The sequence below is a fragment of the Panthera onca genome, chromosome E2, assembly GCF_046562875.1.
Source record: "Panthera onca isolate mPanOnc1 chromosome E2, mPanOnc1 haplotype 2, whole genome shotgun sequence".
NCBI classification, from domain to species: Eukaryota; Metazoa; Chordata; class Mammalia; order Carnivora; family Felidae; genus Panthera; species Panthera onca.
In genome coordinates, this window is record NC_138353.1 from 47,309,069 (window position 1) to 47,326,520 (window position 17,452).

Consider the following 17,452-nt stretch of genomic DNA (forward strand, 5'->3'; position numbering starts at 1 on the left):
ACGTAAGGGTGTAGTGATTACTTAAAAATAAAATCTGGGGGCGCCTGGGTGGCTCAGTCGGTTGAATCCGACTTCAGCTCATGTTATGATCTCATGGTTTGTTTCTTCCATCCCGCCTTGGGCTCTGTACTGACAGCTCAGAGCCTGGAGCCTGCTTTGGATTCTGTGTCTCTTCTTCTCTCTGCCCCTTCCCCACTCACACTCTGCCTCTGTCTCTCAAAAATAAACAAACATTTTAAAAAATTTAAAAAATAAAATCTGAATGAGTGAATGAATGAACGAATGCAGGATGTTAAAAATATGCATAGGTAGCTAACTGCACCATACAGTACCTGGGGGTGGGGTTGGCCTTCCTGGAGGAAGAGGTGATATAGCCAGGCTATACCTATAAGAAAATATAAGCAAGATATTTAATGCTGTCCAAGTTTTAAACAGTGTTCGTGGAGAAATAAATATCTTCCAAAATACATTTGATAAAAAAAAAAATTGGGGAAGATTTGATGCCAGAAAAATCCATCTATACCATGAAAGTACTCATTAAAAATCATGTTTTCTGGGGCACCTGGGTGGCGCAGTCGGTTAAGCGTCCAACTTCAGCCAGGTCACGATCTCGCGGTCCATGAGTTCAAGCCCCGCGTCAGGCTCTGGGCTGATGGCTCAGAGCCTGGAGCCTGTTTCCGACTCTGTGTCTCCCTCTCTCTCTGCCCCTCCCCCGTTCATGCTCTGTCTCTCTCTGTCCCAAAAATAAATAAAAAAAAAAAAAAGTTGGGAAAAAAAAAAATCATGTTTTCAAAAATGAAGACTATATGAAAATGACATTTGATATAATTTGAATGAAATTATATATATCATGTAAAATTATATCATTTGTACTATAATTTGAAATTATATGTTTGATGTAATTGGAAAACAAAGCTATTTTGATTCTGATGATATTTTACACATTTTCTTAGAAATGTGATAAACTTAGAAAAATTCATGGAGATATTATAATTTTTTTTTTTTTTTTTTTTTTTTTTTTGAGAGAACAAGGAGAGCATGAGCAGGGGAGAAGCAGAGAGAGAGTCTCAAGTAGGTCCCATACCCAGCAAGGAACCTGTCCCGGGGCTGGAACCTGTCCCGGGGCTCTATCTCATGACCATAAGGTCATGACCTGAGATGAAATCAAGAGTACTCCACTGTATCTGAGCCATCCAGGCACCCTTAGAGATTATAATTTTTGTGAATGTTTATGAAATGAGGTATTTGGAGCTTATAGAAGACAAGCAAGGACAAGATTACTTCCTTCAAAGAATTTGAACAATGGCTTTTAAAGTGAATGCAGAATCTTAATCTTGTCAGATTAATTCCGTTGGCCTCAGATATGTTCCTGTAAAGTGAAAACAGACCATTGACAAGTCATATTGGCTTATGAAGCTATTGGGAGATACCAGATATAATACTCTGAAGCTAATGAATTCCTCCTAATCTGATGACACTCTTATTGTTGGAAGTCAAAAGCAGGCTGATACAAAACTTAAAACTCATTAAAGATTATGAAAATAGGTTAGAAGTAAAGAGAAGAATTAAGAAGAGATCACACAAAATTAAAGTACTCTACAGATAATAAAACTAAATGGAATTTAGGAGCGGTATATTAAAATGTATGTTCTATACTGAATAATAAGTCCACTGTCAAATCATCTCCTGAACAGTGTTTAATTACATAGGCATAGTCCAAATCTTCTGTTTCTTGTTTTTTTTTCTTTAATTTTATTTTGAGAGAGAGCACGTGCGTGTGAGGAGGGTAGGAGCAGAGAGAGAGAGCATAGCCCTACTCAGAACTTGATCTCACCAAGTGTGAGATCCTGACCTGAGCCTGAATCAAGAATTGGACGCTTAACCCACTGAGCCACCCAGGTGCCCCCGAATCTTGTTTATTTTGGACTACTTTGAGAATCTAGTGTAGTTCTGGGTGCTCAGTAAGAAACTGGCTGAGATAGGGATCCTGCATTTCTTCTTACAAGTTAGATCCAAGCAGGGAGTAGTATAAGAGAAAAAACAGGAGATTTGGACAGGAGAACACTTTAAAAATGTATTGTTAAGTAAATTTAAAAAGAAAATTTAAAAAGAGTGGGGTTATTAATATATATAATATAACATTTTTTAATTTGAAAAATGTAGTTTATTGCATTAAAAAGGACAAGAATACATTCCACCAAACTATTATAAGAGATTATCTTTGGTAGTAGGATTAAAAGAATTTTTTTCTGTTCATCTTTATTTTTCAGGTTTTTTTTTTTCAATGAGTATACATTACTTTTGTAATCAGAAAGAAAACAATTTTAATTTACTGAGTTTGGTTACTAAAAAGTATTTATGAATTTTCTATCAATAGACATTATTTATGATATATGGAGGGGCTCCTGGGTGGCTCAGTTGGTTAAGCCTCCAGCTCTTGATTTCAGTTCAGGTCATAATCTCACAGTTCATGAGCTCAAGCCCCACGTCAGGCTCTGCGCTGACTGTGTGGAACCTGCTTGAGATTCTCTTTCCCTCTCTCTCTCTTCCCCTCCCCTGCTCATGCGCTCTCTTTCTCTCTGTCTCTCAAAATAAATAAACTTTAAAAAAAGAAATTGTTTATGATATGTAGAAAGGGAAGGATATAAATTTTATGTAAAATAAATACACATATAAAAATTTTGGTAGGACATAAATTTTATATAAAACACATATGCATATGAAAATTCTAAATATGAATCTCATTTAGCAAAATGAGAAAAGTAATTTCAGATTGGTGGTATTGTTGATTTATTTTCCAAACTTTCTCCACATTATGGCAGTTTATTATTTTTATAATTTTTAAATCAATTATAAATAAATCAGAGCAGTTTGTAATAATCTAGATAAAGATGTTCGGCTGTCTGAAGACATTTTGCTTGTTGTGTAGAAAGCTTTGCTTAGTCCCGTAGAACAATGTGATTTGCTTATATCACAGTTTGTGGCACATGGCTATACATATAGTAAGCACTCCTTAAATGTCTACTAAAGATGGATTATGTTATTAATAGGTAACTGTAGAAATTAAACACTGAATGGAATCTTAGTCATGATTTAGTACTTTATAGCTGAGGATATTGATATCCACTGACATTAAATATCACAGTATTTTGCAACTAGTCAGTGGCCAAGCAAGTACCATAATAATCTTCCAACAGTGGGCTAGTGCTGATTCAGCCACTTCCCATAAGTCAGATAATGTTCATACCCACAAGGTCTAGCAGCTATAAGAGAATCAAGGGAAGCTTTAGTCCTTGAAACACAGTGAGAAGCAGATGAGGCTGAGATTCAGCAGGAACAGTCACCTTGAGGAGCCGTTCCCTTTGTTGGTGTCTGGCTGTTTCACTCTGACCAGTCCTCTGGCAGCAGACCAGGTTGCCGCTGCACTCTGTGTGTGGCTGCTATAAAACTGGCTTGGCATCTTCTCATTTTGAGTGCATTGTGCTATGTTGTTATTTGTTTTTCAGCAAACTGAATAAATTGGAGCAGTTGGAAGAACTGAACCTAAGTGGCAACAAGCTTAAAACCATTCCCACGACCATAGCCAACTGCAGAAGGCTTCACACCCTTGTCGCACACTCCAACAACATCAGCATTTTCCCAGAAATTCTGCAGTTGCCTCAGATCCAGGTACTTTTATGTGATGGAATGGTGTCCTGCTGGAGAAATGGCAGGGTGTTTTCTTCTCATAAAGGGGAAGCAAACGGCAGTTTGGGATCACAATAGATTTTATTGATTCCTGGGAAGAAATGAAGTTTCCTTTGGGGATACACTAGGGGACTGAGAGTTAGGGAGTTAAGAATTCACTCTCTGTGATGTATTTTCTTTTGATTTCTCCATTTTCCTCTCAGTTTGTAGACCTAAGTTGCAATGACTTGACAGAGATCTTGATTCCGGAGGCTCTGCCTGCTACTTTACAAGACCTTGACCTGACCGGAAATACAAATCTGGTTCTGGAACACAAGACGCTGGACACATTTAGGTAGGAAAAATTTTGAAGTTGAATCCACATGTCTCTTAGTTCTACCAGCCATGTGTGGATCTCCTAAAGCTCTGTAGAGATCTTGATTAAAGAAATAGAATGAATTAGGCCATAAAGCCCCTCAGTCTCTCATTTAATTCAGTTATGGAGGGATAGTGTATCCAGTAGACAGCCCATTTATATCAGAACTCAGTGTCATGGCTACTGCTCAGCCACACCCACACACTGAATATTTTCACATAGACATCTTAGGTGACACCGATTACATTACATTATGTCATCGAAGAAATGATGCAGGCTCATTCATTGCACCAAGACTTTGTTGTATCAGAATATTTAAGTAGACAGTTGGCTAAAACTTTGAAATCTGTTGTGCTTCGTTTTTCATTGAAATGAACAGTATCAGCTGTAGCAATATTTGGCCCCTGTTTCTTCCTCCTACCTACCCCTTTCCTTTCTCCTCCTTCTTGGCCAGTAGATCAGTACACTACTTTCATGCAGTCTCTCTGTAAATGAATCTTGGTCTGTCAACAGATGATTTTATAAAAACACATGTTCTTGCTGGGATAGTTTTTGTAAAACACAGAAGGATATGTGGTTTAACCTTCCCTTCCTGCACTTCCCACAGCCATATCACAACCCTGAAAATTGATCAGAAACCTTTGCCAACCACCGACTCTACAGTTACATCAACCTTCTGGAGCCATGGACTGGCTGAGATGGCAGGGCAGAGAAATAAGTGAGTATCTTGGCCATGGAGAGAAATGAAAAAGGCAGCCCCTGACATCTGATCTGATGCTGAAAGCTAGGCCATGTTGTTCTCCTCTGGGACATAAACAGATCATAGAATGCCAGCCTCAGAGAAGGTCCCCCTGAGACTGTGATGCAGTGTGACAAACACAAGATGAATGTACAGTCCACAAAATACCAAACAGCCCCTCTCAAGGCTAAAATGGTGACTGCTACTTTCTTTACCAATTACAGCTTTATCCTCCTGCTAATCTTCTTTCCCTATAGTTAAGATTTACTGAGATAGCCAACCACAGAATGGCCCCATGTTCTGATAGCACCCAGTCTTGGATGGTCCCCTATTTCATTAGACCATCCCCAAAATGACCCAACAAAAGCCCAAATCCTGTAGTAGATTTTCTCCAACACGCTCTTAACCTATTCACCCCAGAGTTCCATGGTACACATTCTCTATTGCTGCAAAGCATAATAAACCCAACTTGTCCAACCGTCATTGTGCTTCTGGGGATCTTTGGCTGAAGGATGTTGGCCATACTAGTCATTAATCATTGCTAAGGGAAAACATTTCCAGCCTTTGGCAGCATTGCAAAGCTAGTATGTACTGCTCCTGAGTGGGGCTGAATTCCCCCACTTCTTATGACATCACCTCTTTCAGATGCTACTTAATTATCTAATACTTATTTCATGTGTAGATTAGAATTTACTACTGTTCTTTCCACCCTCAACTAATACTTTTCAAAGAAGGTTCCCTGGAGAATAATGCTTTTACCGTAACTTTCTTTGATCTTTGTTTCTTTCATATTTGTGTTACAGGCTGTGTATATCTGCCCTAGCTGTGGATAACTTTGCAGAGGGGGTGGGAGCTGTGTATGGCATGTTTGACGGGGACCGTAATGAGGAGCTCCCTCGCCTACTCCAGTGCACCATGGCAGATGTGCTTTTGGAAGAAGTACAGCAGTCAACAAATGACACTGTTTTCATGGCTAACACCTTCTTGGTGTCTCACAGGTAAGCAGGTGGGTTGAATATTCTCTAACTCAGTTCTGCTTTTGGAAAACTAAATCTCACTAAGCCAGAAGGTCAGGGTCTAAATTACAGGTATAGGATCAAGGTGAGATCTTGCTCCTCCTGCTGTGACTGTTCTTTATATATCAGCACCGAGTAATGTGGGGACTTTGGTCCTTTAACCAGCCTGGGGAGCCATCTGTTTTCTCTGTTGAACCCAGAGGCCACTGAGGATCTGGGAAGCCCAGAAATTGGGAGCAGAAGGTTGTGTGTGTACAATGTAGTTTGTACATTTAGGGGAAGGAAGATGGCATAAGCTTTTGTAAGAGTCTTTGCAAAGAGTCAGTGACCTACAAAGGGTTAAAGTACTGCTCAGATTTGTGTATTTAGAATACTTATTATTAAGGATTGGCCAATTAATCTTTTTTTAAAATTTTATTTATTTTTTTAAGTTTACATCCAAATTAGTTAGCATATAGTACAACAGTGATTTCAGGAGTAGATTCCTTAGTGCCCCTTACCCATTTAGCCCACCCCCCCTCACACAATCCCTCCAGCAACCCTCAGTTTGTTCTCCATATTTATGAGTCTCTTCTGTTTTGTCCCCCTCCCTGTTTGTATATTATTTTTGTTTCCCTTCCCTTACGTTCATCTGTTTTGTCTCTTAAAGTCCTCATGAGTGAAGTCATATGATTTTTGTCTTTCTCTAATTTCACTTAGCATAATACCCTCCAGTTCCATCCACTTAGTTGCAAATGGCAAGATTTCATTCTTTTTGATTGCCTAGTAATACTCCATTGTGTGTGTGTGTGTGTGTGTGTGTGTGTGTGTGTGTGTGTGTATGTATATATATACCACATCTTCTTTATCCATTCATCCATTGATGGACATTTGGGCTCTTTCCATACTTTGGCTGTTGTTGATAGTGCTGCTATAAACATGGGGGTGCATGTGTCCCTTCGAAACAGCACACCTGTATCCCTTGCATAAATGCCTAGTAGTGCAATTGCTGGGTCATAGGGTAGTTCTATTTTTAGTTTTCTGAGGAACCTCCATACTGTTTTCCACAGTGGCTGCACCAGCTTGCATTGCCACCAACAATGCAAAAGAGATCCTCTTTTTTCGCATCCTCGCCAACATCTGTGGTTGCCTGAGTTGTTAATGTTAGCCATTCTGACAGGTGTAAAGTGGTATCTCATTATGATTTTGATGTGTATTTCCCTGATAATGAGTCATGTTGAGCATTTTTTCATGTGTCGGTTGGCCATCTGGATGTCTTCTTTGGAGAAGTGTCTATTCATGTCTTTTGCCCATTTCTTCACTGGATTATTTGTTTTTTGGGTGTTGAGTTTGATAAGTTCTTTATAGATTTTTGGGTATTTAACTCTTTATCTGATATGTCACTTGCAAATATCTTCTCCCATTCCATCAGTTGCCTTTTAGTTTTGCTTATTATTCCCTTTGCTGTGCGGAAGCTTTTTATCTTGATGAGGTCCCAGTAGTTCATTTTTGCTTTTGTTTCCCTTTACTCTGGGACGTGTTGAGTAAGAAGTTGCTGCGACCAAGATCAGAGAGGTTTTTGCCTGCTTTCTCCTTGAGGATTTTGATGGCTTCCTGTCTTACATTGAGGTCTTTCATCCATTTTGAGTTTATTTTTGTGTATGGTGTAAGAAAGTTGACCATTTAATCTTCTAAGCCACTTAAGGGCAAAAACTCTACATAACCAAACTAGTGAAGATCTGTTAGTAGCTAATATTACATCTTGCGTATCAGGTGGGCTCTGTGAAGGACACGCACAGCTGAGCAGTGGTGACCTTGTCTCGCTGAGGTTGAGATGGAATAGCCTGGAGCCCAAACCAGTTTTGTCTCTCATTATAACATAAAGCAAAGATGCTGGGAAAGGAGTCATTTTTCAGTAATAGAATTGAGCTAGGAGCTTGGCGAAATAAAGAGTTTAGGAAAGAGAACTTGGTTTATGAAGCACCTCCCAGAGCCAGCCAGAAGACCAAGTCTTCCTCATACCATATCTTTAATTTTCCAAACAAATGAAAGAGGTAGGTATTTCATCAGGCAAGTTTCTCAGAGAAATATCTTGCTGAGGATCTGCAATGAGCACATGTCAGAGCTGGAATTTGCAACCAGATCTTTCTCCTAGCACCTGCCCTGTGGTTAGCATTGTGTGCCATGTGCTAGGGAATGGATGCCATGTGTATGGGAGATCTAGAAGGAACAGTGTGACCCTTCTTTCAAGGAACGTAAAGACTGAGTGAGGGCTTGTTCCAGGAGCCGCACCTTTAGCATGACCAGAAACTTGTTAGACTTGCAGATTATTGGGCCAGCCCTTTACCCACCCAATCAGAACCTCTGGGGGTGGGGTCCAGCAGCCTAGTCTAAAGAGCCCTCCAGGTGATTCTGATGTGCTGAAGTTGCAAGTGACTTGAATGAGGTCACTGCAGTCTAGGATCAGACCCAAGCAGAAGCAGTAGAGAAAGATGTATGTTCACTGTCTCCCCTACCCCCAACCTTTTTGTAAAATTTCTTTCCTCAGTCCACTGAGCATGGAAGGCAGAACTCTTCACCATCATCTGTAGCAAGAGACTGCCTTTAGGTGGATACGGGTGAGGCTGGTTCACAGTCATGTGGCAGAGAAACAAGGAAATCACGGACATGAAGGACTGCCGCTTCTAAAACTAGCTACCATGTCTTTGCTTTCTTTTCTTTCTTTCTTTTTTTTAAAGTTTACTTATTTTTGAGAGAGAGAGAGAAAGAGAGGGAAGGGCAGAGAGAGGAAGAGAGAGAATCCCAAGCAGTCTCTGTGCTGTCAGCTCGATGCAGGGCTTGAATTCATGAACTGTGAGATCATGACCTGAGCGTAACCAACTGAGCCACCCAGGTGCCCCTGTTTTCTTTTCCTTCTTAACAGAAAATTGGGAATGGCTGGACAGAAGCTGGGCTCCTCCGCTCTCCTTTGTTATATCCGCCCTGACACTGCTGACCCAACAAGTAGTTTCAGTCTGACTGTGGCCAACGTCGGCACGTGCCAAGCAGTCCTGTGCCGTGGTGGAAAGCCAGTGCCACTCTCGAAAGTCTTCAGCCTGGAACAGGACCCGGAGGAGGCTCAAAGGGTGAAGGACCAGAAAGCCATCATAACAGAGGTGAATTTCACTCATTGCCAGTTACTTCTCCCCAGATCTAGTGAATGCTGTTCTACATACAGGCAGTGAAGTTCCATTTTCTTCCCATCAAGCTGTGTAAATTGTATCCAATCCAGATAATAGTATTAGAAGAAAACCTAAAGAGCAGTTAATGACTAGCAAAAAGAAAAGGCAAATTAGAAATGAAAAGTCTTAGTTTGCAATCCTTCAGATTGATAGCTGGCATGTAAAATAAATGTAAATGTCTCCCTTGGTTAATTTTTAATTCCTCTGGTTTGTTACTCTAAACAGAAAAAGAGAAAATTCTACAGTTTGACATCCCTGTTGTGAAATGCAAAGTTTCAAAATATTTTTCCTGTGTATACTGTGTATGGCTTAGTATGCTCTGGTGGGTTTTTTTAATTTGTTTTTTTGTTTGTTTTTTTGTAATGAAGCATCAATATCTGTGCTATTTTATAGCTTCTCTCCTTTTTTAGTAGAGTAACATTTTTGCTTTCAAAGAGACTTTAGCAATTGCATGTGAACACTGTTTACTACAAAGCAGAATTCTCAGATGCTTTGCCCATTTTTGATTGTTTATTGTTGAGTTTTAAGAGTTCTTTGTATATTTTGGATACAAGTCCTTATCAAATATCTGTTTTGCAAATATTTTCTTAGAGTCTTTTTTTTAACAGTACCTTTTGCAAAACAGAAGCTTTTAGTTTTAAAGAAGGCCCACTTACAGTTTTTTTCTTTCCTGGATCATGCTTTTTGGTGTTTACAAACTCATTAGCAAACTCATTAGCAAACTCACCTAGATTTTCTTCTGTGTTATCTTCCAGAAGTCTCATGTTTTAATTTAGGTCTGTGGCTTGTTTTTAATTAATTTCTGTGAAAGATGTAAACTCTGGGTCTAGATTCCTTTTCCCTTTTTTGCATGTGGGTGTCCAGTTGTTTCTGCGGCAGTCATTGAACAGACTGTCCTTTCTCCATTAAGAAACTGCTTTTGCTCCTTTGGCAAAGATCAGGGGACCTTATTTGTGTGGGCCCATTTCTGGGCTGTCTGTCAGAATTCTGTGGATGGGTTACGCAGATTTGACTCCACCCAAGGAACACAAAACTAAAAAAAAGTACCATTATAATGTGGGTTGATACAAAGAAGATTCTGGAAAGCTGAGGCGTTGCTCTTAGAAAGGTCTTTCAGTCAAAACAAACAAAAGATAACTTTATGGTTAATTTGTTTTTCAGAATTTAGGTAATTTTTCTTGGGGTGTCCTAGGCAAGCAGGAATTATTCTTATAAATGTTAGTTTAACCACAGACATTTATTATTTGCTAAGCACTTTACTCCTATTATTTTATTTAATTTTCAGAATAATCCCCATGAAAGAAGTGTTTTTATTTCCATTTTACACATGAGGAAATTAAAATATAGAGTTTATGACAAATTCTGGTAAATGAGAGGGCCAGGATGGTTACCCAGAGAGTCACTGCAGCTGTGAAACAGATATATTGATGGCTTCAGAGGCTTTGTTTGATTTTTTATCTTTTTTTTTTTTTTTTTTAATGTTTATTTTAGAGAGAGAGAGACCGAGACCGAGTAAGAGCAGTGCAGGGGCAGAGAGGCAGGGAGACACAGAATCTGAAGCAGGCTCTGACTGAGCACCCAGGCACCCCTGATTTTTCTCTTGAAAATAAATCACCTGCATCTAGGATTATTCCTTTTCCTCTACGTTTAGAATTCTATCAGTTGTGACTTGATCCGCTATTCTTTCTTCATACGATCCTTACAGTAGGTAAATTATGCCATGGAATTCAGATTTTACTTTTCTAAGCTAAATAGCTTTAGAGATTATTTAATGCTTTAGCTACGAAGATTCTCTTAGCCATTTAATATCTTCCTTAATCTTTTCAGTCCCAACTGTGCCTTTAATGAGAAATCATTAAAAAAATTTTTTTGTAATGTTTATTTTTTATTTTTGAGAGAGAGAGCATGAGCAGGGGAGGGGCAGAGAGAGAGTGAGACCCAGAATCTGAAGCAGGCTCCAGGCTCTAGGCTCTGAGCTCTGAGCTCTCAGCACAGAGGTGGACATGGGGCTCAAACTCGCGAACCGTGAGATCATGACCTGAGCAGAAGTTGGACACTTAACTGACTGAACCACCCAGGTGCCCCAGTGAGAAATCATTTTTAATGACCCACCTGAGTTTTGGACTCTGTGAGAATACTAGTGATGGAGAATTAATGATTGTTCTACTTATTGTTTTTCTTTTCTTTTTTTTTTTTTAATGTTTATTTTTGAGAGAGAGAGAGAGCAGGAGAGGAGCAGAGAGAGAGGGAGACACAGAATCTAAAGTAGGCTCTAGTCTCTGAGCTGTCAGCACAGAGTCCCACATAGGGCTCAAACTCACAAACTGTGAGATCATGACCTGAGCTGAAGTCAGCAGCTTAACCGAGTCACCCGGGTGCCCCTCTACTTCTTGTTTTTCTGACAGATCATCCTCTATTTAAGGACATGCCGAGGCCTGTGCTTCATTGAGAGCAAATCTCTCTCTTTTTTTTTTTTTTTAAAGTTTATTTATTTATTTTGAGAGAGTGTGGAAGGGGTAGAGAGAGAAGAAGAGAGAGAATCCCAAGCAGGCTCCCACACTGTCAGCACAGAGCCTGACTCAGAGATTGATTTCACAAACAGTGAGATCATGACCTCAAGAGTCAGACGCTTAACTGACTGAACCACCCGGGTGCCCCGAGAGCAAATACCTTTTGAGATGGAGGTGCCTTCTAGCCACTTAATTTTAATTGGTTTTAACTTCAGTCTTGTGAACTATTTGGTGTAACGACCACAGGATACTTTGTCCTTTTAGAATTCTGTACATTTATTTTTGTAAGTCCATTTAAATTATAGAAATCCAGGGACGCCTGGGTGGCGCAGTTGGTTAAGCGTCCGACTTCAGCTCAGGTCACGATCTCACGGTCCATGAGTTTGAGCCCCGAGTCAGGCTCTGGGCTGATGGCTCAGAGCCTGGAGCCTGCTTCCGATTCTGTATCTCCCTCTCTCTCTGCCCCTCCCCCCTTCATGCTCTGTCTCTCTCTGTCTCAAAAATAAAAATAAACGTTAAAAAAAAATTAAAAAAAAAAAATTATAGAAATCCTCGGAAAAACCGTACAATATGTCCGTTCTCTTTTACTGTATAGCCCCAGGCATTATGATCTAGAAAGATAAAAAAATTATACGTCATTATTGCTTGTTTCTCAGAATTTGCATTCTGCTTGTCTCCAGGACAACAAAGTGAATGGGGTAACCTGCTGTACCCGGATGCTGGGCTGTACATACCTCTACCCTTGGATCCTCCCCAAGCCCCACATATCTGCCACTCCACTTACCATTCAAGATGAGTTGCTGATTCTGGGAAACAAAGCATTGTGGGAACACTTGTCATATACAGAAGCTGTCAACGCGGTACGCCACGTGCAGGACCCATTAGCAGCTGCCAAGAAGCTGTGCACATTAGCCCAGAGCTATGGTTGTCAGGACAATGTGGGGGCAATGGTGGTTTATTTGAACATTGGTGAGGAAGGGTGCACGTGTGAAATGAATGGGCTCACCCTCCCAGGTCCTGTGGGGTTTGCTTCAACCACCATTATCAAAGACCCCCCCAAACCAACCACTCCTTCCTCCAGTAGTGGTATTGCCTCTGAGTTTGGCAGTGAGATGTCCACTTCAGAGGTGAGCAGTGAGGTGGGGTCCACTGCTTCTGATGAACACAACACTGTTGGCCTGGATGCTGGCTTGCTTCCAAGGCCAGAAAGGCGCTGCAGCCTTCATCCAACACCCACCTCTGGGGTTTTTCAGCGCCAGCCTTCTTGTGCGACTTTCTCGAGTAACCAGTCTGACAATGGCCTGGACAGTGATGACGACCAGCCTGTGGAAGGAGTCATAACAAATGGCAGTAAGGTAGAAGTAGAAGTAGATATCCACTGCTGTAGGGGAAGGGATCTTGAGAACTCCCCCACTCTTACAGAGAATTCTCCTACCCCGTGTCCCGAAGAACATGCTAGAGGATCATTTTTTGGGATCCGAAGACAGAACAGTGTGAACAGTGGCATACTTCTGCCAGTGAGCAAGGACAAGATGGAGTTGCAGAAGTCCCCCTCTACTTCCTGCCTGTATGGAAAGAAACTCTCCAACGGCTCTATTGTGCCCCTAGAAGATAGCCTGAACCTCATTGAGGTGGCCACAGAAGCACCCAAGAAGAAGACTGGCTATTTTGCTGCCCCGACGCAGCTGGAGCCAGAGGATCAGTTTGTTGTTCCTCGTGACCTGGAAGAAGAAGTGAAGGAGCAGATGAAACAGCACCAGGAGGGCAGGCCGGAGCCTGAGCCCAGGGAAGAGGATCGGACCGAGCTCCCGGAGGAGTTTGACACAGCACTGTAATCCTCCCCCAGGAGCTGTGGTATCAGGGAAGGCTGTGTAGTGTCGGGGCAGAGATCCTTCCAGAGGCATTTTGCCTCTGCATTTCTAAACCATAGCTTAGGGGGTTAGAACTTGGAGCCAAAAATGGTGGGAGCTATCAGGGTCTTGCTCCGGATAAGCTAGTAAACACCATCAGTGTTAAGTTTCACATTTAACCTGCGTTGGAATTCCCAGAGTCATTGGGAAGAGAGCAGATGTTCTTCTGTATCAATCCTACCACCTGCCATTAACCCTTTCTCTCCTAGGATCATTTGAGAATTTGCCTGCCTGGGCAGGAAAGGGGCTATTTCTGTGGAGGAAATAACTGAAGATTGATTCTCTTCACTAATTGCTGCTGATGGATCTCTGTGACAGAGAAATCACCTTATATCTCAACCTAACTGATGGGATGTGATGTGACTAGTCACATGGCTTTTCATTCTTCTCTACGAGAATACAGCCTTTCGAAATGATGTTTATTGGAAATGTAGAACCAATCAAACAGATAATTTATGTATGTAATGTAATGAGAGCACTTTTCATTGACTGTGAACTTTTTATTTTTGAATCTGCACTCGAGCCAGTCTTCTTAGAGGCAGCCCGGCACCTCTGTCTGTAGACACAGTGATCATCGGGCGTTGGCACATTCTGTGAGGGGGGACTAGGAAGGGCCTTGGGAAATCATTGAACTGTTGGATGTCCAACTGGGGAGAGTAGCATCCTTGGGGACGAAGATGGGGAAGGAGAAAGGACTAAAACGACTTCCCCCCCAAATCAGAAAAAAGAGATTAACTCCTTGACAAATGTGGCTCCTGTGAGGAATCGCCCAGCAGATCTCCAGAGAAGTATTTGGGGATTGGCCTCTTCCCACAACACGTGATGGAGTTGGCCACCAGCCTTCTCATATGTTGGGCCAAGGCTGATGCTGTTGGCGTCCAAGTAACCTTGCGTGTAGCAGGGGACTCTGCACAGACTGAGGCTGAATGCGAACAGATGGATGGATGGATGGAGCTCATGGGTTAGACACGCCCCTTCTCTTAATCTAGAGTAGAGGGACAGTTTTCTAAAGTGTCGGAAATGAGTTGAGTTCACCTCTTTAATGTTTAACAGAGTACTCTTCTGAACACTGCTTATCCACCTCACATGGTTTCAGAGTACTGGGCTCAATTACTAATATAAGAAAGACTTAATTGAGAAAATCCTAAGCTTACAGAAAACCTGGTTTACTGTATTTTTTGCACATTCCACATAACCCTAGCAAAATGTAGTTCCTATTTCTGTTGCCTTTTCCACTAGAAGATTTACTTAGGAAAATTCCTACTTACTCCTACAAAATTTTGACATTGCTTGATTTTACCCAATGGGGAATGTGCTTTGAATTTTTTAGAATACTTTCACAATTAAAAAGAAATAGTGTGGGACCATTAATTTGCTTTATGAGAAACAAAATGTTAAAGATAGATTTGAGATATATATAGATGTGTCTATCTATATCTTTTGGGGTGTTTTGGAAGTTTTTGTTAAAGCAATAGTAGAAAACCAGATGATCTTTCCACAAATGGTTATGTATCCTCATCTTCTCCAAGGCCCCATAGCTGTGTGTGCGTCAGTGGGGTACATTCTTGGGGGACTCCATACCACTCCAAGTAGCCGTCTAGAGTTCAACCCCTCAAAAATCTGAGTTTGAGTCCCCACATTGCCAGGAAAATGTCTGTGTATCAAACTACTGGTCAGCTACTAAAAAGTTTTAGATCTCAGGTCTTGATTTGAAATGGGGCATATAATGGTTCCTATAAAGTTGAGGTGCCGCTGGAAAAAGGGGAACAAAGAGTGTGTTGCTGCCCTATTTTTATATGGGAAAATGGGGGAAAAAATGAAGGAGAAACGAAAATGAAGAAAAAGCTCAAGATAATAGTGATGGGTGATGTAAAACATCTTCTTACCCAGACAGCAGAACTTTTGAGTTACAGAATAGTGATGCTGTCTAAAAAAGAAAGTTACTTTGGGAATATACCACTTTCTTAGTATAGTTTCTTAAAAATAGTCCTTTATCTCTGTGAACCCTTTTCTTGTCTTTGTTTCCCACCCTACTTATCGGGAACACCCCATTCTGAAGTGATTTCACCAAAAGTAAATGCATTTGTTTTTTCATCAGAAGAACTGTAAAATTCCAAATGTTCTTTTATGTGGTAGGTTTATTTTCAGGAAACATTAGGTTGCATTGAAAACCTTTAATATAGGCTGTACCAAACTAACTACTCTTTCCTGTAACTGCCTTTCATTCATTTCCCTCTATAATTGCTCTGTATTAAAATAGAGGGTAAAAAGGCCATCGCCTGTTACCAAAAATATACAGAACTCTTGACCTATGAGGTCATTTACAGTCGTGTGAGTTGATTAGGTTGTCAGGTGGTAAAATCCAGTAATCTGTCTCCAGGTGAATGTAATCTACTTCCCAGGACTTTACCCAGAGGATGTGTTCCCCAGGTGGGCAGAGTACGGTTGATCTCTAGCCCAGAGATTCGGGCCTCTGCATGATTCTCAGGTCTCTGTGTGTATCTCCCATTTAATAGAGAACTTTAAGAGAAGTTGTGAAAGGGTATCACTCCTGCTTCTGGAGCAGTTCAGGAGTCCCATGGAAGAAGGAAAAACACATGAGTCTTGGCAGCCACGGTATTCTTTTTATCCAAATGGATTGGAAATATATCTGAAAATCTGAATGCTAGTATGTCATAAAGAGTCTGCCATAGAGTCATTGAATTGGCACTCCTGATACAAGCGAGGGCTTTATTATAATACTACTGTAGAGTGTATGTGTGCAATAAGTTGATGAATTCATTTCCTTGGTGTATAGAAGAGCCAACACAAGCAGCTTGGTAATCACTGGGTGCTAATATAGTTGTTTGTAGCGAGTGCTATTTTCCGGGAGATGGAGCCAGTTAGGTTTGGTTTGTCTACTGAATATCAAACGATGCTCTTCTTTCCCTGTAGACCTTCAGCGAAAGCAGGTACTTGCAAGCCACAGGCTCACCTTCTCTATCTACTCAATAATTATTAATGAAGAGACCTCCATAAGGGAGCATTTGGCTGTTATCAATAAATGTACCAATTATTAAATAATTAGTCTCCAAGCCATTCAGTGATGTCTGCAGCATCACTATAGAACTGTGTTGCATCACTTTTTACTTCCCTCTGGGTGGGGTCTTTTCAGACTCCCCCAACCACGGAGGCAAGTTAATCTTTCTCTCCAGTTAGTGACTTTTGCCCCATAGTTGGGTAAGCACTTCCTAGATTGAGAAAAGCAGCTACAGTAAATCCTGCTGTTTCCTTCATTTGATGATCATTCAATCACACATAAGCTCCTTGTATTCTAAATTTCATGCACTTCTCCCAGATGCTATAGGGTTTTCTCTCACTGTTGCCAGTTGATGTCATCCGGACAGTGAGTTCATATCTTATGGTTTTGTGCAATCATTGTTGTATTGTAGTCCTAAGACTCATGATAGTGTATTTTTGATATTTTTGAAATGTGTTAAATTTTTTAATTCAATAATATGAGCCAGAGCATGTTGCAGCAAATCTATTGTTTGTAAAAAATAACAATAACGATAATAAATAAAATAAAATGGAGTATCTTTTTCATGGCTTCGTTTTAAAATGGAATACCTATTGTTTTATAAATATTTTATTTTGGCATGAAACTGTAATTTTCTCTAACTTGTATGTAGAATTAGTTTCTTAAACAGAATTTTTTTGCCTTTTTTTTTTTTTTTTTTGCTTTAGAGGAAGATAACAGATGAAACCACATTCCATGGCACTCTATGAAGCTGTGAGTTAAGGCAAGAATATTTTTGGTCACCTCTTAACCTGAAATAGCAATAAAGGTTTTTTACATTAAGAAACCTATTCTGACTTGATTTATATGTTTAAAGAAATCCCAAAGACAGGAAACAGTCCTTGTTCACATGCAGATTGTTAGCTGACTAGAGGTAACTCAATTGTAATTTACAGTTCTTAAATCGTACAGCTGATGATAACACAGAAGAGCCAGTTGGATAATCCAGCTGTCTGTCTGACGTGTTTGTCCTAATG

At 40.5% G+C, this 17,452-nt stretch overlaps 1 protein-coding gene across 4 annotated transcripts in view; it reads left to right on the forward strand.

The window, feature by feature from the left end:
• The window catches only part of PHLPP2 (PH domain and leucine rich repeat protein phosphatase 2), a 75,428-nt gene extending 58,410 nt beyond the window's left edge, over positions 1–17,018 (forward strand). For all 4 annotated transcript variants that reach the window (XM_060650240.2, XM_060650241.2, XM_060650242.2 and 1 more), the window contains 6 exons: positions 3,507–3,669; positions 3,891–4,021; positions 4,650–4,760; positions 5,585–5,779; positions 8,700–8,931; positions 12,188–17,018. In XM_060650240.2, the coding sequence (XP_060506223.1) occupies positions 3,507–3,669; positions 3,891–4,021; positions 4,650–4,760; positions 5,585–5,779; positions 8,700–8,931; positions 12,188–13,342 (1,987 nt within the window). In that variant the 3' untranslated portion in view covers positions 13,343–17,018. The remainder of the gene's footprint in view (positions 1–3,506; positions 3,670–3,890; positions 4,022–4,649; positions 4,761–5,584; positions 5,780–8,699; positions 8,932–12,187) is intronic.
• The last annotated feature ends 434 nt before the right edge of the window (positions 17,019–17,452 follow it).